Source organism: Chenopodium quinoa, unplaced genomic scaffold (assembly GCF_001683475.1).
Source record: "Chenopodium quinoa cultivar QQ74 unplaced genomic scaffold, ASM168347v1, whole genome shotgun sequence".
Lineage (NCBI taxonomy): Eukaryota > Viridiplantae > Streptophyta > Magnoliopsida > Caryophyllales > Amaranthaceae > Chenopodium > Chenopodium quinoa.
Window position 1 is genome coordinate 683,191 of NW_018745454.1, and position 22,904 is coordinate 706,094.

The following is a 22,904-nucleotide window of genomic DNA, read 5'->3' on the forward strand; positions in this document are numbered from 1 at the left end:
TTGTTATTGACATGACCTAAATTTAACCCAAGTTATTCCTGACCCGATTTCAAATCACCTTTAATGCAATTTAGACCACCTAATTATTGTTGATCAAAGCATTTTGTCTAGGGAGACCAAGTCGGTCCAGGCCAGCAAAAGAAAGGAGCATCATCCTCATCCTCAAATTTTAAGAGTTAAATATAGTATATATTTGTTGTATGGTCAAAGGAGATAATTATCTTCCTAAATTATATACTATAATTCCCTAGTATATTGCCATATATGTTATAGTCAACGGAAATAATTAGCTTGATAAAAATGATAATTATCTATTTATAATTAGTTGAACCCGAATATGACCTGACTTGGAAATGACACGACCTGATTATAACCTGCAAATTATTGACTTGAACATAACCCGACTTGAATCCGAGAATTACCCGACTTGGAAATGACCCAACCTGATTATAACCCGCAAATTATTGACTTGAACCTAACCCGACTTGACCCCGAGAATGGCCCGAATTGGACCCTAGAATGACCCGACTTGAAAATGACCCGACCTGATTATAACCCACAAATTATCGACTTGAACCGAATCCGAATCAAACCCGAGAATGACCCGACCTGATACTAACCCGCAAATTATTAACTTGATTTGAACCTGACTCAAACCCGAGAATTACCCTAACCTGTTTTAACCCGTGAAAAACCAAATTAAACCCAACCTATTGTTTACCCGACCCGTATGTAACCCGACCTGTTAATAACCCGACCTAAACCCGACCAAAATCCGATAAAAAGTATGACCAGACGTGACCCGACTCAAGCATGACCCAACCCAAACCCGACCCGCATAGGTTATGGATTTAATTCGAATTGACCCGACACGAGTTAACCCGACCCACGCTTATCCTACCCAAACCCGACCCATTTACCCGAATTGATAGCTCTATTGTCAACTTAGATTGTATTACGAGGATCGAAGAACTACCACAAGCTATTTTATGCTATAGTTTTTTTTTTTGTTTTTTTTATTTAAGGAAATAACTAACCTATTTGGATAATATTTAAGATAAACTGCTATGCTCAGTTTTTTTAAATGTCAGTTAATATATTTTACCTTGTAATATATATGTGTATATATATATATAACAAAAATACGGATTATGAGTTTAATTTAATTTATTTTTTTTTAAAAAAAAAACCTTTAACAACAAAAAATCATAAAACTTATTAATATAATTGATATACGAGTTTAACTGCAATGCCTCCCTTTGTGATGATGATGGCTGGGTAGGGTGGTAGCCAGAGATTGGAAAGGGGATGTTGTTTTTGCTGCATCTAGGCGTGTAGCGTGTTCGAGCCTACTGGTACAAATAGAAATTCCAAAATTCAAACCCCGTCTAATTCCTCAAAAGCAACATGGGGTTTGTATCTCATCCTGAAGACCTGAAGAACAAATAGAGCATTACATTCTAAAAACCCGTTGATTCAACTAAAGCAGAGTACGAAGCATGTTCATCATAAATTGATTGTTTTTGCTCTACATCCCTCTTCAACACACCAGAGCTGGCTTTGAGAAGCAGCCCAGGATCCAGACCAGCTAGCTCGTATAATTGCAATCTTTGTTGCTTGGCCTCATCTAAGTCACCTTCCCAAGCGGTTTCAGAAATAAGTTCAAGAGCTTTCTCTATCTGGTTCTCAGGCAGCAAATTTCCATTTTGTAGTAGGACAAGATACACTTGTTCAGCTGAAGCCTTCCGTATCTGATACAACAGATAGCTTAGATGAATCCGTAATAAGTATTACCATTTACTCCCTTAGTCACAATATAACAGGCCACATTTCAATTTTAGCTGATCCCAAACTTACTAAATTTACAAAGCAGCCTCTTTAAGGTTAGTAATTTCCAATTTTCCACAGCATCTTTCCAAGTTTAGGGTCATTAAAATGAATGTCAAATGTGAGTAAGTAAGAAGTTGAACTTACAGGGTTACTAACCTAGTGTGAAAATTTCTCAAATCCTAAGTTACATTTTGAATTTGGCCCTATCTACCTTACTGATACCCTCACAAGATTTTTAAGGAAATATCACATTGGTTAGGTGATGTAAAGTTTAGATAGTGAAGGTCTGAAGGATAGTTAGGGCATATTAGTTAAATTTCTTTAAAAAGACCTCAAATCAAATGTGGCCTATTATAAAGGGGCACAGAGTATAATTTTTGGCTAAAAGAATAAAAATGCAGAATCCAAAAACTCGAAAAACTGGCGAACCTTTGGATATCGATGCCCGAGGAAAGAGAGTAGATGGGCAAAGGCTTGCATGTTAATAGGTTCAGAAATAGATGCAATATAACCAAGTAGGGCGATTCCTGAATACAATTTCATAAAGTCTTTGCATGCCCTCAGCTCTACTTTAATTGAATCCAACAATCCTGCACAGAAAGTTGCTGTATGGGCCTGAAACCAATGACCAAAGGCACATTAATCAGAAGCATCATCACACCAAACAAACAACTAGCAGAAACCACTCAATTAATGGACGTCAGGCTTCTTATGGCGAATATAGCAAAGACACGACTTTATCTCTTCATAAGCATGAATTTCTAAAACAGTATTGGATCCAGGAAAAGGCAAATGCAAAATACAGAGAAATTACACTTCAACAAGTATATCCATAGATGCCAAATCAAAATACACTTGATCCTTCAGGAAGTATGAGGTGTTGTAAATTCCACTTGAAATTAAAGATTTTGTCGCTTCATAACTAAGTTTCAGGTTCCTATTGTACATCTTGAGTTTATAGACAAATACAACAGTCTTCCTATGTTGTAACAAGAACATGATGAGAAGACCAGGGGAAAGTCTATCAGCAATAGATTAAACTAAAGAGATTACAGAGAAATACCTCCATGCTCAGGAAGAACTTTTTACTGAAAAGAATCTCTATAGTCTGAAACAAAAAGGCAATTATATTAGAATGAAATGACTCTATGGTTCTATGCAAAACAACTTTAGCATAACAGACCAATAAGAAATAATACAAAACTCCAAAATACTTGCAAGAGAACAAATAAAGCCACTAGAAGCCAAAGGCAATAAAACAGCTCAGTAAGTCAGTAACACATCTTCACAACAGCTTCTTCAAAGAATTATTGGATTTAATAATTTTTCTCATATAAACAAATTAATAATTATTTCACAGACATCTTTATGACCAAACTTCAAGCAGGCCAATATTTTAGATTATGCTGAGAGCAGGAGCAAATGATACAAAACCTTCAATTTTTTAAGGGTGATTCTGTAATGATCTTGCATTGATAAAAAAATATAATAAGAAATTTACTAATTTTCAACTTGCCTTAAATCAGACTGAATAGCATCAGCCAATATTCCTCAATACAAAAAACAGAAGCCTTTCAGGGGGAAAATAATATACGAGAAAAAGAAAAAAGCCTAACTAATCTGCATGCTCTTACAGGTTCATTGTATTATTAACATATGTCCTGTAACTTTAAGAAGCAGCTTGAGATCTCATTTTAATCCGCAAGCTGAATCAAATAATAATTCTGAGTTGCATACTTGTTTGTACGAAAGTTTAAAACATTTTGGTCTTAGAAAAAAAAAATACTTTAAAGAGAAGGATTGATTTTCAACAAAGTACCACATCTCTGACATAGAAGACACAATCCAAACTACAAGGACAATCAAATAACAATTTTTTTTTTTTTTGAAAAAAATTAAGAGAAATTCAATCATTTGTTATTTGCTGGAGCTTACATATCTCACACAAGGCAGCTAACTATTCCTGGACCCTGACCTAGACACAAGCCCAAAATGTATTGATATACTGAGCACACATGGATAGTACCTTTTTCTGAGCATTTTATTTACAAAATTTGGCTACAAGGCTACCAGGAATCAAGGATACAGGTGGACTTTCTATTTGGCAAATTCTGCAAGTCTTTACAGGACAGCATGCCATCAAAAAAATATCATAATTCTAATTTATATTTCAAGATCACGATGAAAAGTATATACACAAAGTCTCGCTGCCACCACAGTCAGCAAAAGGGATTGGAAGCACCAAAATCTATAATAAAACACCAAAAACTGCATCACTTTTAAACTTGAATTCTAATGCTCAGAAGATTTGCGTGATACTAAGCTATCTAAACACCTTCAGACAGGCTCAATTGGCATAAAAGTTATCTGTTGATAATAATAAAGATACCACCTCAAAAGTACTTCAGCAGCAAACTTACCTTCATAGTTGGTGTGATGACTCTATCACATCTTTTATATTCCTGCAGGACCCAAAGTATGTCTGTGGAAAGATTAAGTTCACGGGAGACTCTTTCATCAGCATTTTGAGCTTTGGTAACTAGCAGATAATCTAATAAAGCTGCAAGTGATGCTTTTCCAAGAAACTCTTGTAACCCACCAATCGCTACAACCAGTCCAGATAGTAAAAATCTACTGTAACATCTAATCTCAAGTAATTGTATAAAACGAGGATATGAGAAAGTAGCTACCTGCAAGAAAACTCTCCATCAGGAAACAATCAATCTCTCACAAGATTGATATAAAACAATGAAAACATACTTACACCCCACTTCAAATCTGCATCATTAGGTACAATTTCTTCCAACTTCTCCCTGTAAGGTATGAAGGGGATGAATATTGTTTTGTTGTAAAGAATTCTTTGAAGAACCTTGGCAGCAATTTCTCTCAACTTGTCCATTTTTTCTGCAGCTTGCTTGAGAATTCCTCCGACTAGATTGATAGCTAGTTCTTCATTGAACAATGAGTTCACCTGGTTTTTTCTGATTGCATCAAGTTCTGAGACTTGTGAAGATGCTTCTATTTCTCTTTGATCGCCTACAGCATCACTTCTACAAAGTATATACGTGCATCTCTCAAGGGCAACCATAGCAGCCTCACGAACCCAAGAACCAACATCACCTCTGTTGTCCACTGAATAATCATCAAGGGCTTTAAACAAACTCCTCATAACTTCATTCTTAATGAGAAGAGAAAGAGCCATATCATCTTCCCTAATATGCAGAGATGATGTGGCTCTTGAGTCAGCCAAACTTTCACATACAGCAGCAAGACCTTTGACAGCATTTACCCGTGCTTCAGCATCCCGATCATCAGGATTTTCCTGAAAGTCCAGTCCTTTTAGCTTCTCCAATACCTTAGAATTTTCTGAGAAAAAAGGCATAAAGAAGGTTTCATTACCTCAATTTCACACGACTTTGAGAGCTTTGTGAGTACATCCTTCCATCTTTTAGCAAGGAATTCGCAGGGTAAAATACCAAGTGCCAATGCAGCGCCTCGTCTTACCGCGACATTAGAATCACTCAGCTGCTCGATATACTTTGATGTAATATCAGAAGAGCCTTTACCATTATCCGGTTGAAGGTAAGCCGGAACAAAGTGTTTCAAGGCATCAACAGCAGCTATCTACTCAACACATTAAATAATAAAGTGAGGTTTCGGCACTAAGTTGTAATCACAAACACACATAGGTAGAAGATTGACCTGTATCTGAGAATTTGGATGCCTTAGATTCTCATTGAGTGTTTCAAGCAAACTTTGTTTTATTTTGTCTGGTAATTGTATATGGGCCAAAGAGGAGCACTCAATGAACCGAGAAACAGCTGCACGCATTATTTCTCCACCCTTTCCACGATAAAGACGTGCTTTTTCAATAGCAGGGACAAGGCCAGCAAGTTGTTTCTGCTTATCTGCAATAGCAAATACAAAAGTCTTAACTTTTAATTTTATTTAATTTATCTTTTAAATCTTTGGATACAGAAAATTTCAATAAGATCAATTACAGCAAAGAAGGGCCAGGTCCCATAATTCACAATCAGAGAATAAGATCTAAACATACTGTATATCAGATCAGAGAGAATGTTCTGGTATAAACTACAAAACCGCAAAGGACTATACAGAATCTGAAGAATTTTTTTAACAATACATTACTAACAATTCCAACTATTACAGGAAACAAGAAAAATTGATCAGATTTTCTTAGAAGGAATCTGGAATATACCTAGCCAATGAAGATGTATTAGTAAGTAGTTGCAAGACTTGCAACTCTAGAAGGAAAAACTTCAAATATTAAAATAAAACTAAAATAAAAGTCTACTCTTGCGCCTTTTATTACATTTCAGGAAGGCCAGACTAATTTTGAGCACTCTAAACAAATATATTAGAAAGATTGAAGTGGGAGAGCAAAACTTTGGAGCTCAGACAATGGTAACTAGTATGATTGCTCATTGTTTACAGCCAAAACATGAACAAACTCACTAACTCTATCAAAATGAGATCCTATAGGTAGCATACTAGCAGCCATATAGGAATTCAAGAAAGTTGGCAAAATGAAGAACAAGATTAGAACATTCCATGTTCAGATCAAAGTTTTAAAAGCTAAACAGTTCAGCATTGGCTAATTTTTGTTCAACAATATAGATTCACTTGCGTTCAGCATTTTAGACATAAAAAAATGAAAGGGAAATTTTCATTAGTGGCCATTAATTATTACTCATTCCATTTGTTAGCCATAACATTTTGAAATTTCCATGGCAGCCCTGTGTTACTAATTTTCTACAACATGACCTAAATGATAAATTTTTAGTTCATAAATCCGTTTAAATTTAACTTATGTTAACCATGATTATCCCGTACACTTCAAAAAGAAAAAAAGAAAATTCCCTCCATCTTCTGACCATCTCACCCACCAACATCATCTATCATCTCCCAGTTGCATCCGCAAACCTGTTTCCAGTCTTTTTGCTCCACTTAAATTGACAGTTGAGATTTGAAAATCCTGTCAAGTTCTTATGTTCAGTTTCTTCTTCAAGGATTTTGATTTGCCCCCAAATTTCCCTGTAGTTCTTTTTTTTTTTTCTCCTAACCCTCCCCCACCCCTTGTCCATAATTTACCCATCACGACAATATACAGTAGAGACATTTCTGCAGAAAGGGTTATCCACTTCAATGAAGGCCAAAAAAACATAAATCTGAGGTATAGCGAGGTCCATACAACAACAACATTCGAAGCCTTAATCCCAAAAATAAAGTGAGGTCCATGCATGAGTTGTTTGCAGTAATAAGCATGGCGTTTTCATTTAAAAATTTCAAAATCACAATTAAAATGTAGTAATATGCGGAAAAAACTTTCTGACAGTAAGATCAATAAAAAGTAAGCTTAAAAGGAGGATGCCAGAAGTAAACTGCAAACAGAAAATTCTGATGCTAGGAAGTAAATTAATTCAATGACAATCTATTGAATAGGAACACTGCAATCTATTTTGTACAGGAGAAAGTCTCTCCTCATAAAGATAAAGATACTATCTGAAAAAGCTTACATGAAGAAAACTAACCAGCAGAATGGGTATGATTGAGCTTATGTAGAGCCAAAACAACTTCTCCAGCTGCTAATGTTGCACCATGGCGCATGCACAAATCAGTTGATAGTGTGCTCGGTATTATTTTCCCTAGGACAGAGTTTGCAAAATGCTCTGGATCATAACTTACAAGGGCAGAAAGGGCTTTAGCAGCTAGTTCCCTTAAGCCTTTATCCTGAAAATATATACAAGAGTCAAATTATAGCAAAATTTTGCATAAAAAAATACAAAGAAAAGACCTGAGTTGGTAATGTTACACATAATGGAAATGATGTATATAATAGCATTATACCACTAGATGAAACATGCGCATATGACAATTATCAAGATTGTTTCTTCAGGCTCCAGCAAGTTTTACATATAACTGTTTAAGCTAAAAAATTACCAAATTTGATTGATGTGACTGTATGAGTCCATATGATGCAAAGTTAGGCCCAACTTGGCCCCTAAAGTGATGTGTATTGTACATTCATAGTCACTTAAGTATTTGATATATAAATAAGTTATATCACTACATTAAGGCCAGCTCTCTTCACCTGATGTTTACTGGATTCAGTTTTTTACCAAGTAAATCTTATCAAAACTGATACTATTCTTTTTACTTATTCAATTGAGTCTCTGAGCAGTTACAGATTAGTACTGAGTTATACCAATAAAAACTGATCTTCACTGATCAAAACTTACTCAGAAATTAAACTGAATTTTGCTGATTAAACAAACAACTAATGATTATAACTATTTTTCACTGGAGTAGTGGATATTATTCTTTCTTAATTAAAGAGTACTTGGCCTAAATTTCCATTTAAAATTTTCGTTCAAGATCCCCCTCCAGCAACCGAAACCCATTCTCAAGAAGCAAGCAAGAGACTCATGCCCCAACAAACTAGAATAACTGACAGCTTAAGTGCATTCAAAAGAAATAAGATCAACAGCTCCCTATAAGAGTACTGATTAATGGAGGATATGCTGTAAAATTTCACAGCACAGAGAGCGAAGGGGATAAAAAAAACGTAAGCCAGAGGGCAGTTAAGCACATTAATTATGTCATGCATAGCTGGAATATAGCAAAAGGCAAGGGAAGGAATTGCAAACGAGAGGAAACAGAGAAGATGCTTTGGGGCTACAACCTCTAGAAATTAAAAGCCAATCAGGTAATTAAATATCGACAATTCGCAAGGTTTGAAAATGAGAAAATGACATTATACTGATAGCAAGACAACATCATCATGCAATATAAAGAATGAGCAATATTACAACTTAAATGACATGAAATGTCTTTAAGCGAAACAGTACACATATATGGTAGGAGAGTCAAATTTAGGAAGTCATACCCAGTGACACGTTTTGCTATTTATCAGTTCATCCACAAAAGGGTAAAGATACCCGTCATACTTAGCAATGCCAACGGCCACATTTAGATATGAGTTTGCACGTGATGAAAGAGCAAAGTAATCAGCAGTATTCACAATGTCAATACCATGCGGGTAATTTCCTTGTCTTCCAACATTTTCCTGAAAGGCTGCTGCAGCTGCTCTTCTACAGTTCACCTGAATCACATTTTTAAAGATTCAGCTGGCAACAAGAATCAATCCAAGTATAAATACACAATAGATAAGCCACCTCACGGTCATAACAAGCAACTGTCAACAGATGAGGAGCAAGTTGTTCCAGTATGCTTCTCATGTCAGCATGGTAGTATGCACGACCAAATGCCCAACAAACATAAGCAGCAGCATCGCGAACATGAGCCCCAACACTATGTGGGCCCCTTCGAACATCATAATGCAGTGCCTGTAAAAATGAAATTAATGATTATAGTCATCTGCATAGCCCCAAAAACAAAAGCCTTTTTTCTAAAAGGATGGAGTTGGATGAGGTCCTTCACAAATAAACTCATCCAACTCTCACTTCTACGATTCTATCCAGGGCTACATGGTTAAATGGTTTGCAAAACTGCTATTTCATGGATTGTTTTTAACTGCATCCTTACAAGTCTTCTCTGACCTACCACAGCTTCTTTTAAGATCTTTTTCATCTTGACCCTCCACCTTCTTTACCAGTGCATCCTTGAGGTGGATGTTTTACAAAACCAAACCAATGTGTCAATTCTCGCCTATTCTATCCTATATTTGCAACTCTAACTTTCCACCATCTATCTACATCTCTCCCCCAATGTGTTTCCATCCATCCCAACTTACAAATCTCTTCTACACTCATCTTCTTAACATGCTCCTTAAAAAGCCCAACATCCTAACCCGTTTGATAACCATGTTCTAATTGTTTTATGGTAAAAAATTTCTTTTAGCCGTAAAGACAAGCTATGATCACAACCACACATAAACCCAGTCGCTGCTCTCCATTTGAGCCATCCAGACTTAATTCTACAAGATTTGATTAATCTGTGAATCTTTAAATATCAGAGGGGGGGGGGGATTCTAAGTAGACATATAAACATATTCTTCAAACCATGTGCTACATGTTCAACATTGTTCTTTTTTAAAAAGATTTTAAGGCTATGGAAGATACATATCCACTAGGAATAGGATGGCATAGAGAGTTTAAAAGACCATATAGAACATTAATTTTATCAAAACTGTTATTTACTTGTTTCTGCTTTAGTTGTCATTATTACTACCTATATCTTGTTTTCAATTCGTTCATTTAGGGCACCGGTTCCTTTGGAAAGGAAATAAAAAAAAAAGGGGGGTTGCCTAGGCAGGCCTATAGCTAGAAAGTGTTAGTTTTGTTTTCATGCACTGCACATGTTGACATAAAAACATATAGTCCATGTGTTGGTATTGTAATTCAGCTACATCAAGTAAGCTAAGGTATGGATGATAGTTGGTATTGTTTGAAATTTTTAAAGACACCAAAAGTCTAAGAGATGATCTTTCAATTTATTTGTCATAACATCTCTATACCAGATGATCTAACCTTAACAACAACATTGACAACTTTTGGAAGACTAATTGGCAACAGCAACCCCCGACGAGCAAGTTCAGCTAAAGCCAGGCAGCCTCCATGCCATGAACCATCTCCCTGGAAAGAATAGCCAGAAAAGCCAATTAATTTTCAGCATATTACATATACATATACAATGTAAATAATAATCTCTAACTGTTGAAGCTTCATAAGGCTCCAGAGAATTGATAGGAAGACAAAAGGTCTCCAACGGCCCCACAAAGGAAGGGCTAAAAAGGTGAAACATATCTATGTTAAATGAAACTGTATCCAAGTCTTAGAGGCCTGGCACATGTACCATACTCAGTTCATCTTCAAAATCTTATGTGAATAAGAAGTTCTGAGAGTAAAAAAAAAACTCATAAAATAGCACATAGACGGTTTTTATTTGACAAGAGATATATCAAAAACGACACCACAGATGAGTCACCCATAAACAAAGGATGAAAGGGGCACTGATAAGCAACATAATTTGCAAAGTCCACTGAAAGTAGATTTCAATTTGGAAACTCATCATGCAAAATTTATTACTAAAGCAAAGACAGCCTACCTCACGAGGTGAAAATAACTCCAGCACAGATGAAAGGACTTCATCAGAGAGGGAAAATGTGAGACGTGAGGTCACACGGCCAATACCTTTCGCTGCAGACCAACGGACAACAGTGTCCTGCAAATTTTTTATTATAATATCACTGCAAGGATGTTGAAAACCAGAAGCATGGCTAAAATTCAGGTGGATATATTAGGTGGTGCCTCAAAAATCATGGGATTAAGGCCTTGCGCCAAAAACTTATCAATTTAACTAAGAGAAACAAAGCACTAAATACATAACACAGAAGAAAAATTATTCTTCGGTAAGAGAGTACGAGGAAAAACTTGGGCCATTCATTAGCCTTATGGAAGCTGTGCTGAGCTCCTTCACGATGTAAAAAGTATTGTAATGTATTATGAAGATATACTAAGTTACTGCATCAAGATATGGCATAGTGTCACGGTCCGGGAGTTTAGACCCCGAAACGTGCGACGCGCTCTAGCCTTTTGGCGGCAAGAACGCTAGCCTTGAGCGGAAGAAGGGCTTGTGAGCACAAAGCAACACAAGCGGGCAATTAAATCAAAGGAGCACTCACGTCTATTTGGGCGACAGAGTGCGGGTGGTCAGGGCTTGTGACGGCCGATACTTCAAGGCGGGCACAAGCGGGTCCAAACCACGAGTTCTTAACGCGTCAAGTTGGTTTGGAGGGGAGCTATTATGCAAATAAGACACAATATGTCAATATCTATAAAGGTCTAACAACAAACAAGCATAAAAGCAAAGCAACACTTGTAGAAGGCTTAAGATTTCATTAATCATTCACCCCCTAAAGAGCTTTAAATTGATTACAAGGAGAATCCCTAATGAACACTGAACTGACAGTAACACAATAATGGGACCTCAAGCTAAGAAAACATAAACTAAACTCTAAGAAAGCATCTAAAGGGAATCTAATACATCAAAAGGAGTTGGATTCTAACACATAGACTAAGGCAAATGATGATGTGTATTAAGTTACCACGGCTAAATATGGGTATTGAGAACATGTCTATCTTGCCATGGATCGGCAATTATTGAACTCATTTGATCTTCAAATTCAAGATGGATCCCTTTACTATATTAATCATCAAATTTTGTGGGATTTTAATGTCTAGAGTAGTATGTCATGGATGATGAAAAGGGTGGTGTTGGCTATGGATCATTGAACCTCATCTACAAAGTTACAAGCTGGCAACCAGTAGTAATTGATGGGAAATTTTGCATTTAACATGCCAACATGAAACATAAAGTGATAGAGGGGTAAAGGTCCAATGGAAAAATCAGGTGTGTTCAAATAGGACCAGCCCAAGAGCTGTGTTTGTCCCATAAAAGAGGATATGGCCAACTCTAAATACAAAAGAGAGAATTGTAAAATTTGGAATTAATCATGATCTCTATTGTGTTTTGCATGAAAGGGCTGTGGAAAATATGGTGCACAAATCTTTGAGTGTGATTTTAGTAAGAATGTTTGGAAAGATATTCTTCAATGGCTTGGCTGCTCATCTTGAGACCTAGAGGTTGTTTGGTTGCAACAGTTTTGACAGAAAAAAGTACTTCAGATACGATCTTGACGAGTTGCTCAGCGCAATCTATGTATGCAATTGAGATGGCAAGGAAAAAGAAGCATTCAAAATGTTGATTCCTGCATAGCATGTTCTGTTTTCGAAGGGTAATTCATTTGAGTTCAGGCTAGATGACATGTCATTTAATTTGGCAGCCTAGTCTGGGATTGTAATGAAAAAATTCGGTCCTAGTGAATGAAGTTACTGCTTTAATTTTTAATAAATCTGTTTTTTTAAAACAACATTTATGTGTATAGCCTCCAAAACCAGTACCAAACACAAGACCTATTGGAGAGCTCTCTTGTTAAGACCATGCTATATTGAGGCATCATGCAATATGATTTCTGTTTCCGAGTTTAATGCACAAGAGTGCAATGGAAATTGGATAAAAGAAAAAGAATCTCACCACTTCAAACATACCGTATCTTTCAAGCCAGTCAGTAGCACTTCAATAATCTCTTCTACAAGTTCTGGAACATCCATGCCTTCATCTTCTTCACTGTTCATGCTTTGATCTATACTGGATGATTTCATATCAGCACCATCACAGCAGTGATCTGTTCCTTTCACATCATTGGTTAATAGATCCTGTCCCAGTGATGCGACTTTACCCTGCAGAGAAGCATATATATGTGAGCTTCTTGACAAAAATGAGACAAACCATAATTTGTTTTTATAATTATATATGTTTCAGAAATTAGAACATATTATCCAGTGCAAAAAAAAAATTAGTAGTGAAAGAGAAGTGTGATAAGAAAACTAAATTACAAATCATGTCAATTTCTTCAAGCCTATCTAATCAAATAATTCTTAAAGCCCCAGCCACCTTGACCCATAAAGACACTAGATTACTAAATTATGAAGGGTTCCTCATCTCATACCGTTATATGTTCATACTGTTATTTTGATGAAACACTTTCGCCCTATCTTAGGAGGTGGGGGCGATTACACTCTCTCAGCAAATATTTAAAACTAGAATATACCCGCACACGAGGTACATTAATCATATACATCGTCAGTTTTTATTATTACATTTTTTTTTTTTTGCAGATATGATAAGTGGAAGAGTGAAAGTTAATAAATGTTCGGATGAGACCGGAAGTTACTATGTAAAGTTTTCTTTTCTTTTTTTTTTTAATTAGAAATTAACTAAATTTGAGTATTATTAAAGGTTTGGAGACTTGCGGGTTAAAATTAAAAGTGAATCCTAAATTGCTATACAAAATTAGACAACTATCAAACTTGCTGAATGAGTAACTCAAAAAATAAGGGAAACACTCAATCCTCATAATCCACCTCTGACTAGAAGAGAAGAGTAAATCCTTTTCCTATACTAATTTTTCTCCATCACAAAAAGGGTCAAAAATACATAATATTTTGCAACATGGAAGAGATATTATCAAATAATGAATTATGTTCACAATCCAGGAACACACAAGCAAAGGACGTGCACAGTTACAGAATCAAAGAACTAGGAGTTTCAGCTGTCCTGACCTTATAATGCCAAGATAGAGAACGATGAGGAAGGCAAACAAGACCTATACGCTGAGTTAGCTTTACAAGATACTTGCGAAGCAAAGGGCTTCTCCCTGCCACACTGGACTTCATCAAGGCAGATACATCATTCCAGACAATGGGAACCACATCAAGTAGGACTTTTCTGCTACCAGCCTGCATCAAACATTATCTGTAAATTACTGTGTGGCAAATTCAGTTTCGAGTCCTAAAGAAAGAGGAATTAAGAATAACATGGAGTAATTCAGATCCTAACAGAGTTATTAGACACCCCAGTTAGATGTATAGCAAATATCAATTCTAAAAGTCCTTCTAGGCATGCCAATTGTTTGATCCCCTCCCCTACCCCCTCTCCCCAAACTACCAACCAACAAAAAAATAAAAACAATAGTTCAGCCAATAAAGAGAAACCAGTATAATAAGCAAGAATCAACCTTTAAAATGGCAGCCAAAGCTTCCACAGCACCAAGCAAACGGAAATGCTCCATGACATTATCAGATGACAGAGACAATACTTCATGGGTCCATTCAGTGAAGCTGAAAAACAAATCAGATTTTATAATTCCATTGAGTTGAGTGGTTAATTTTTCCTTCAAAGATCAAATCAAGAAGCAAGTCAAACATGTTCAAAAATAGATTACACCAAAGATGATTTATTGAAAAAGGGTAACAAAATAACTAAAAGTTAGTCATTATAAAACACCTAAAAGTAATCACTCTGTCAACTGATATTTCTCTTCTTTTTTTTCCTTTATTAAATGTCCCTAAATGTTTTTCAAGTTTCTAATGCTAAGAGAAAACTGTTGTAAAGCAACAAATCTAGATGTTGATTACTTATTCTTGTTAAATGCCCTAGATATGACAATTAATATTAGGTAGAAAGTGTATCTGAGAAGGTTCACATTACGCTCAAATTCCCCATTACTTTTCATTTGATGACCTAAAGCTCAGGAAATACCCCCCATAGGTGCAGAAAGAGAAGGACTACTTGTGAAATTATAATCGCAAGGCTTGCTAATCATACACAACCGGCTTGAGTTGTAGGACAGCACATGGATGGCCACATTCAGATGCAAAATAAACTATAGGGACAGGAAGCATTCCTGTTCAGTGGAATCTCCCTACTCCATGTCACTCTCAAGTTTGATGCATAAATTTGAACAGGTAGTTAGCAATTCCCATTTCTTTAACAACTTTTCTCGGGTTGACAGCTGATACAGCCTCTTATTAAGCAAACTCCTAAAAGCAAATCAACATAGTCCTTTTATAAATTTGCTCAGGTAGTAACCATTCTACGAATTGACATCTCAAGAATATTTTTTTTTATATGTGAAATTTTATGTAAGCCTATCACTAGCTTCTCTTCAAATTGCAGAATGCAGTAATTTCAACTTCCATTTTAAGAAAATTCTTTTCTGGACTCTATCCCCTAACAAGTGACTTCTTTATCTAAAATCTTTCTTCTTTTTTGTAAAATATTTTTTAATAAGGGATTCGTAATGGATGAGGCATCATTCCAAGTCGCAACTACTTAAAAATAGAGATGTGAGGAAAGGTGTTGCATTCCTTAGAATTCTCTCAAAAAATATAAAATGAGGAAGGCCTTAAAAGTAAGCAACAATGAAGAAAATTCACCTAAATTTGCATCTAGTCAAAAGTCATCTAGCGATCTAGTTATACAAACAACCCAAATTTCATTAGAAGTAATGCACTCTGCATAATCCAAGAAATCTAAGAGCAGAGCAACACCAATCACCGATTCAAACAATAAGCAACCTGACGATGATCCCTGATATCTCATATTCTGACTGCTCTATCTGCAGCCCATATGCATAAGTAAATCATCTATGGCACCTACTCAATTTTACCTGGAGCGCACGCAGTTTAGGAAGATTTTAGAGAAGTTAAAAGACAGCTTAATAAAACTAACTTTATACCTTAATATACCAACACTATCTTTTTATCAGGGTTTGATTTATTTTGATTCAATTGTACAATTACCTTCTCTAATATCTTTCTTGAACTACGTGCCAAGAGGCTAACAGAGGATGTATGATCTAAGATGATGAAAATCAGATCATCCTCAACCCCACACGCAAGCAGCATCTCCATCCTAGCATACACCTATTCTTTCTTCCACTCAAAGACTTGAAACATTAATCAATAGAAGAGTGATCTTAAGAAGAAACCTGATAAAAGCCTTCAGCATATCAGGGCGTGTCAAAAGTCTTGAGAGTAGCAAGCCAGAAATGGTACGCATGGGGCCTGCATTTGAAAGATAATCCTTGCAGAACTCCAATATCCTAAGTACCAGGGGTGATGGCTCATCTCCTTTTAAATGGCCAGTTTGTGCAATACTTGTGTCAACTGAAGATATGTCAAACGGAACCAGAACAAGAATAGATAGCCACAATAGTATAACACATTTTGCTTCCATCTCTCCAGTGCTTTCATGGCGCAGGGATGTTGTCGTATTTGAAGAGTGGCACTTCTCTAGGAGAGATACAGCAAGTTCTAAGTCAGAAACCTGATGCGGGAAAAACTTGGTAACAGCCTTGTATCCACAAACAGTAACTAATGTGTAGATTATTATGCAAACAGGCTTGACCACTTCAAGAATCTCGTCAGACTCTGTTCCTAGTTCAATTATCTTAGAACGGATGATGAACATCAAAGGAGAAACTATGCTTTCAAGGTAAGGCTCCAATAGTTGTCCTTCCTCCTGATACTTGTCCATCTACACAATACAATTAAACAATCTTCAGTACTTTGGAGAAGCAAGCAAGAAACACAGCGTCAATGACCAATAGAAATAATGGGTAGCCTCACAAATGATATTAAAACACCAACAAAAGGCCACAAAATGACCGGATTGGATAAGCCTGCAGGATAATCTATAACCAAATTAAATTTTCTGGGACTAGCATAGTCCCCATGTTGACAAGGTTTTATGAGAAATTAAAGCTTTCACATTTCTTTATCAATCCCATGGCTACAGAGTCCTGCAAACAACTCCATGCTGACACACAAGAGTATTGCACAGGAAGATATCTAAGGTGTTTTTAGCACATTAGAAGAGGTAATACGGAGAAAAACGAGTGCTAAAAGAGGCATCTTGAAATAAGGATGCTACCACAATATCAAGTAATTGCCTTTATAACAGATTGACGAGCACCCTTAAATGAAGATCGAACCATTTGTAGCCTGTGGATATTATCTTAGAAATCAGGAGAGGCCCTGTGGATAGGTATGAATTTTATTCCCACAAGTGATACATCACTTGAACTATGAGAAAAATCTCTACACTTTGACTGGGATATTCCTTGATAAAAAAAAAATTAATCATAATCCTACCATTCTTAGTAATTTATAGTCCCAAAATAAATGCCAGACCAGACAAGAAACCTTGCAACAGTATAACTGTTCAAAGACCACCCCTCCCCTTTCTTCCAACCCAACTAATCTCTACTCTTACCAACAACTCACAAATCTATATCCAAAAGATATCTCATAATTGTATAAATCTCCATAATGTCACTCAGAACCTAAATTATATCCTATTGACCCGTCCCCAACTGATTTCTTGTTTTCCTTTACATAATTCAACAAAAAAAAATGGCATTGCAACACAAGTCGAAAAATATTCCTATACATCCACGCATTGACGCTATTCCACTCTTTGAAATCATCTGACAACACGGAAGCCAAATTCAGATAACCGCAACTATAAAAAAAAATAATCAGCTCTAATGAACAACCAATACAACTATAAAGGTAGGCAACTGTAATCACTAAATTGAATTACTACGAAACTAATACGCAGATCAAATTCATCATATACAGATTAATTACTAATGAAAACACAATACATTGATTAAAAAAAACAGCTCCATTCAAATGCAACACTTACTTTAACAATCAATTTATAACAAAAAAAAACCCTAAAATCAGCTCCTATCAACAAAATTACGAATCAAAACAACAATAAATAACAATCAAATGTAGGAAAGATAATCAATGATTGAAAGAGGGAAAGAGAGACTACAATGGAGCGGATCTTGTAAGCAGAAGAAAGATCGGTGACACGACCAGCGGAAACGATGTCGTCGAGAATGGATTTGACGACATTCCATTCTTGAAGGAAGTACTTTTGCAAAACCCTTTCTTTGCAATCGTGTTCGTCATCTTCTTCAACCTTCTCATTTGCAACTTCTTCGCCATTGTTGTCAAGCTTTGCTGCTGTTGTATCTTCCATCACCACCATTTTTTCTCGTGTTTCTGTTTCCCGCCACCAGTTACACACTTGATAGTGAGTTTATAATTTTATTGGGCTTTAGTGTTCCTAATATTAGAGTGAATGATTGGGTGGTTGAAAACTTGAAATGGGTACGATTAAGGTTGATTCGGTTCAGGTCATGTCTGAGGCCGATATGTTTGAAATTTTGGGTTATGTGCTATGCAATCGGTTTGAAACTTTGGATTGAAAGACTTTGAGTTAACAATTCTCGAAATATGTCGTGGTTAGAAAGGTTTGTTTTGCTTCTGTCCGCCACGCCAATAACACCTATAGGAAAAAATTGAGCCTAGTTAACAAAAATTTTAGTGAATATAAGGGAGGTTTAAATGACATAAGATTGGACAAAAATAATGAGTCAAATTCAACAAAAAAATAAACTACAAAATATAACTCGATTTCAGTCACTTAATGTTACCTGAGCTTGCTACTAAAGATTCACTCATCAATCAAAATTTGTCCACCATGCCTCATATAATAAAGTTTAGGTCTTGATACATCTTTTTCAATGTTTGATCTCAATAAGAGACTTTTCTACTTAAGTTCTAAAAATAAATTATCATGTACATGAGAAAATTGATTAAATCTTAACTATAACCTAGTGTATTACTTGTTGATAATAGTGTAATATTCATTTAAACTTATTTGACTTAGTTTATCCCTTATGTAACAATTGAGAATTGAGATACATGTGTTAGGAAAGCTGTCACAACTTATTAATGAAAATATTTTCATAAGTTTATTAGTATATTCATCATTGAAAGGGTAATTTATTGATAATAACTTATTTCAATTTTATTTTTTTTTCGTTTTGAAGTTTCATCTATTACAAATATCAGTTTTTTTTTTTTTTTTTTTTTTTTTTTTTTTTTTTTTTTTGTGGAATTTGGTTGGCAAGTGACAAATTGGAGTTTATTGCGCATTATTGGATTTATTTAGTGATAATGTTAAGGAACTTTTTGCTCCAATCAAAACTTGTAGGTTTGATTTTCTCATAGGGTTTAAATGCGAAGTTAAAAAACACTAAAACAATCTCAAATCATTTGCTTGTTTGATTAGATATGAGAAGTATGATTACATATAGTGTATTTTCTATTGTAATTTCAACACTTAATTAGGAATTGCCGGTAGGTGTTTGGTTGAGTATAAAAAGTTTCACTTACACGGTTACATTGAAAGATCAAGGAAAATTACTTTATCCATATTTGTGGGAAATTAAACCTTATATAATTAAAGTGTAATTGTCATAATTTATCAACCAAACAATTTCACCTTTTTTTTTTCTCAAAATTCATGAAATTGGGATACTTGAAATTAAATTTAACAATACCCTTTTTCGCATTAATATAATCAACTTTTACATCCCATATAAATACAACTATACAAGTAATTATCAAGGTTTCAAATAATTAATTCCATCGAGTTGCCACATTTTAAGGTTAATTACTTAATGTTGTTGCACTTTAATACATGGGTGGAGATTAAGCTAGATAGTCAAAGACAATTGTAATTAAAATAAGCAAGAATTATACATAGTTATTTTTTCTAGTTAAGCTAGACTAATAACAAACAAAAGTGTGCAAATGAAACAAATTTAGTATCCTTCCTTAGAACAACTCTTTCACAGCTGTGATTGCTTCTTATTTCTCCACCTTCTTTTCTGGGAGGATTCTAACATCACGTGGCTGCGCATGCGCAACTTGAGTTCTACATAGGAGTAATCATCGTTGACTTTGTTCAATTTACCAACTAATTAAACTAAAATCTACTTTTAACTCAACGTTATTTATTCTGTATGTTTGTACAACTCCTTTGTCCCAAAAAAAAATAAAAAATAAAAAATAAAAAAATGTTTGCACAACTTACTGGAGTTACATGTTTAAGTTTTCATATAACAGGTCACATTTTACTAGTTTGGTCTTACACCATGACTTCGTATCATATACCAAGCTATTACTCGATCCGTATAATACAAATCACCGCCCTTTATTTACTATGTACATGTACAATTATATCACGCAATAATATGTAAATTACTTTGTACTCCGTACATCGATATGACTAATTCTTTTTTATAAGCCATATGGTATGAATAATACATTATAACTATTTTTGTAAGATAAGTTACACTTCCAAGTTCATCTAATGCAACTCAACATCACGTAATAACAAGATGATCAACATCACGTAATTCTTTGGAACTTTGTAAATAAAAAATAAAAAATAAAAAAAAAGACATGATCAAGATGCTCGAGGGATATGTTCAAGCATGAACTAACATAAACGTTTACACGATGTAGCGATTTTAGAAAATGCTTATTGTTCATAATTCATAGATACATACTTCATTCAAACTTTATATAGAGTAGAAAGTGCCACCTTTTGTTGCAATTTGCATACGATTTCATATAATATCATTATTACAAAACTTTGCTAATATTACCAATAATTACAATCTTTCCATCATTATACATCTTACTTTGTAGGTCGCGTAAACTTTGTAGTAAAGACAACAAACAAAGCATTTGTAGATCCAGAAAAAAATACAACTAAAAATCCATGAAATAATAATTACTTTAGTATATATAAGACTAATTAGTAACGAACATTTAGCCATGCAAACAAAATGATCATCACAAAAACGTCCATCTTAATTAAGGACGATGGGTGCTACGAGAAAAACGATGTCTTGTAACGTAGCGATTAACCAAAGCCAAAGCATTACTTGTGACCTTAGTAACGCCTTCAACCTTTGCCTTAACCATATTCCTTACAATCTTCCCATGAACGTTGTCTTCAAAAGTCGCGGCACAATTAATTTGATCGGTAAGGGCAGTACTAGCCCAAGTCTCGACGTTACTCATATACCACATAAAATCATCAACACCAACTTTGTTGGTACATTTTCGGAGCTCCTTTAATGATAATCTAAGTTGGGCAACACTATCATTAATTTGGTCTATGCAATCAACTATGGCTTGGGCCTCTTCCAAATGGGCTATTTCAAGCCTACTAGCCAATTTGGTCAAGTAGGATCTTGTAAATTTAGCCTCAGTTATACTAACTCTCAATGCGATCTGAGCTAGTTGCAAATGGCCAAGGTTGGTTGAGTTAACAAATTTTGCTAGGGACTCTTCACACACTTTGGGGAAGCTAGTGGCACTACATGACATGATAGTGAAGGCTCTAGCCCTAGAACACCGACGACAACTCATAACATTGCTTGCGAGGAGGAGGAGAGAAATCGATACCAACAAGAAGGGAATGGTGTATCTTGCCATTAGGTTGATATATGGTGATATTTCTTATGAAGTATTGAAGATGTTAGAATGAATGAATGATTTTGGAGGTGGTGTTTGAGAGATATTAGAAGGGTGAGAAGGTGTATATATAGAAGGAAAAAATTAGTGTCTTAATTATATGCCAGCTTTAGTTTAGGGTCAATTGTTGAAGGTAATCCCATGTGCATAATTAAGTGCAAATTGAGCTTAGCTTAAGGTCAAAGCACTATATATGATATACTTAAGAGATGGATCTTTTACTAATTATTTATATGAATCTTGTTACTAAGAAGGAGACCTAGAAAGATCTGTAATAGATCTCTCTAATTCTATATAATTTTTTATTCATTTTATATAAAATGTCAAGGTATACGCATCTATAAAAATCTGGTAAGCAAGATCCCTTGGAAAAAAATAAGTTAATAATATGGTTGGGTACATAAGAAATTGAGATGTTAAATCTAGGGTTTCTCAATAGTAACAAACAAGCTAATAATTTAATTATTGAAAGGAAAAAGATTAAAAACCAGCTCAAAGCCTCAAAGTGAGGAGAATTATTATATACAGCATATAGCAGCATAAGAGTGCAGAATTTTTATGATTTTTTTCCAGCAAGTGGTTTATAATTTACACATTTAATACAAAGTACATTATTTAGATTTTTTTTTTAATTTTTTTTTAAACTTTTAACCAGAACACACTAATAGTACAATTCTCATAATCCAACACTCGTACAAAATAAAAATAAAAAAAATCCATATATTTTATTTATCCCAAATCTTAAAAATGGGATCACAAAACAATTAATTACCCTAAAATGGGAGTACAAGAATAGTTTTTGTGTGTGTGTGTGTTTTTTTTTCAAATGAACATCTCTATAATGCATTTACAGTTTTACACTAGTATAGTATTTTTTTTAAATTAAGGTAAGAAAAAGAACATTAGGTATCCTCATAAGGGAAGTATATATTAAGCAAGTGTCCATATAAAATTATAAATTGATAGAGATGCCAAACTTTAAAAAATTATTTTTTTTTTTTTCAAAAAATTTGGGTCTTATCTAAAAGGAATTTTAATAAAATTTGGGTCTTATCTAAATAGAGAAGAAAAAACAGTCTTAATAATTCACATATATCACCTTCAAATATTTGTGGTAATCACTTCAAATACAAGCAAAGGTGCTAAGTACTTATATCCATTGTATCTCATAATACCATAATGCTAGCAAAATTAAGACCAATAGCATGAATAATTACTCCGACATTAACCGCCAAGCTTGCATCTACCTCCATCTGTCTGTCAACTACTTATTAT

General features: G+C 34.9%; 2 protein-coding genes across 2 annotated transcripts; both read right to left on the reverse strand.

The window, feature by feature from the left end:
* Window positions 1–1,182: 1,182 nt before the first annotated feature.
* LOC110714593 (tubulin-folding cofactor D-like) lies at window positions 1,183–18,719 on the reverse strand. Its single transcript, XM_021893137.1, has 17 exons — window positions 18,061–18,719; window positions 16,205–16,752; window positions 14,450–14,552; window positions 13,995–14,171; window positions 12,921–13,112; window positions 10,918–11,034; window positions 10,341–10,445; window positions 9,027–9,197; window positions 8,738–8,953; window positions 7,383–7,581; window positions 5,533–5,738; window positions 5,230–5,454; window positions 4,595–5,152; window positions 4,251–4,520; window positions 2,894–2,938; window positions 2,260–2,445; window positions 1,183–1,751 (listed from the first exon to the last, which is right to left on the reverse strand). The coding sequence occupies exons 1-17, from the start codon at window positions 18,277–18,279 to the stop codon at window positions 1,461–1,463; spliced, it is 3,828 nt and encodes a 1,275-aa protein (XP_021748829.1). The 5' UTR covers window positions 18,280–18,719; the 3' UTR covers window positions 1,183–1,460.
* A 1,893-nt stretch (window positions 18,720–20,612) lies between these two features.
* On the reverse strand, window positions 20,613–21,768 carry LOC110714253 (pectinesterase inhibitor 9-like). Its single transcript, XM_021892750.1, has one exon. It carries the CDS (start codon window positions 21,588–21,590, stop codon window positions 20,964–20,966), a length of 627 nt encoding a protein of 208 aa, XP_021748442.1. The 5' UTR covers window positions 21,591–21,768; the 3' UTR covers window positions 20,613–20,963.
* Between the last annotated feature and the right edge of the window lie 1,136 nt (window positions 21,769–22,904).

Coding starts and splice junctions, on each gene's coding strand:
- LOC110714593 (XM_021893137.1), bottom strand. CDS start 18,279: ATGGTGGTGATGGAAGATACAACAGCAGCAAAGCTTGACAACAATGGC. Junction 10,446..10,917: donor AGTTATTTTCACCTCGTGAG/GTAGGCTGTCTT, acceptor TATTCTTTCCAG/GGAGATGGTTCATGGCATGG. Junction 4,521..4,594: donor ATGCAGATTTGAAGTGGGGT/GTAAGTATGTTT, acceptor GTTTTCTTGCAG/GTAGCTACTTTCTCATATCC.
- LOC110714253 (XM_021892750.1), bottom strand. CDS start 21,590: ATGGCAAGATACACCATTCCCTTCTTGTTGGTATCGATTTCTCTCCTC.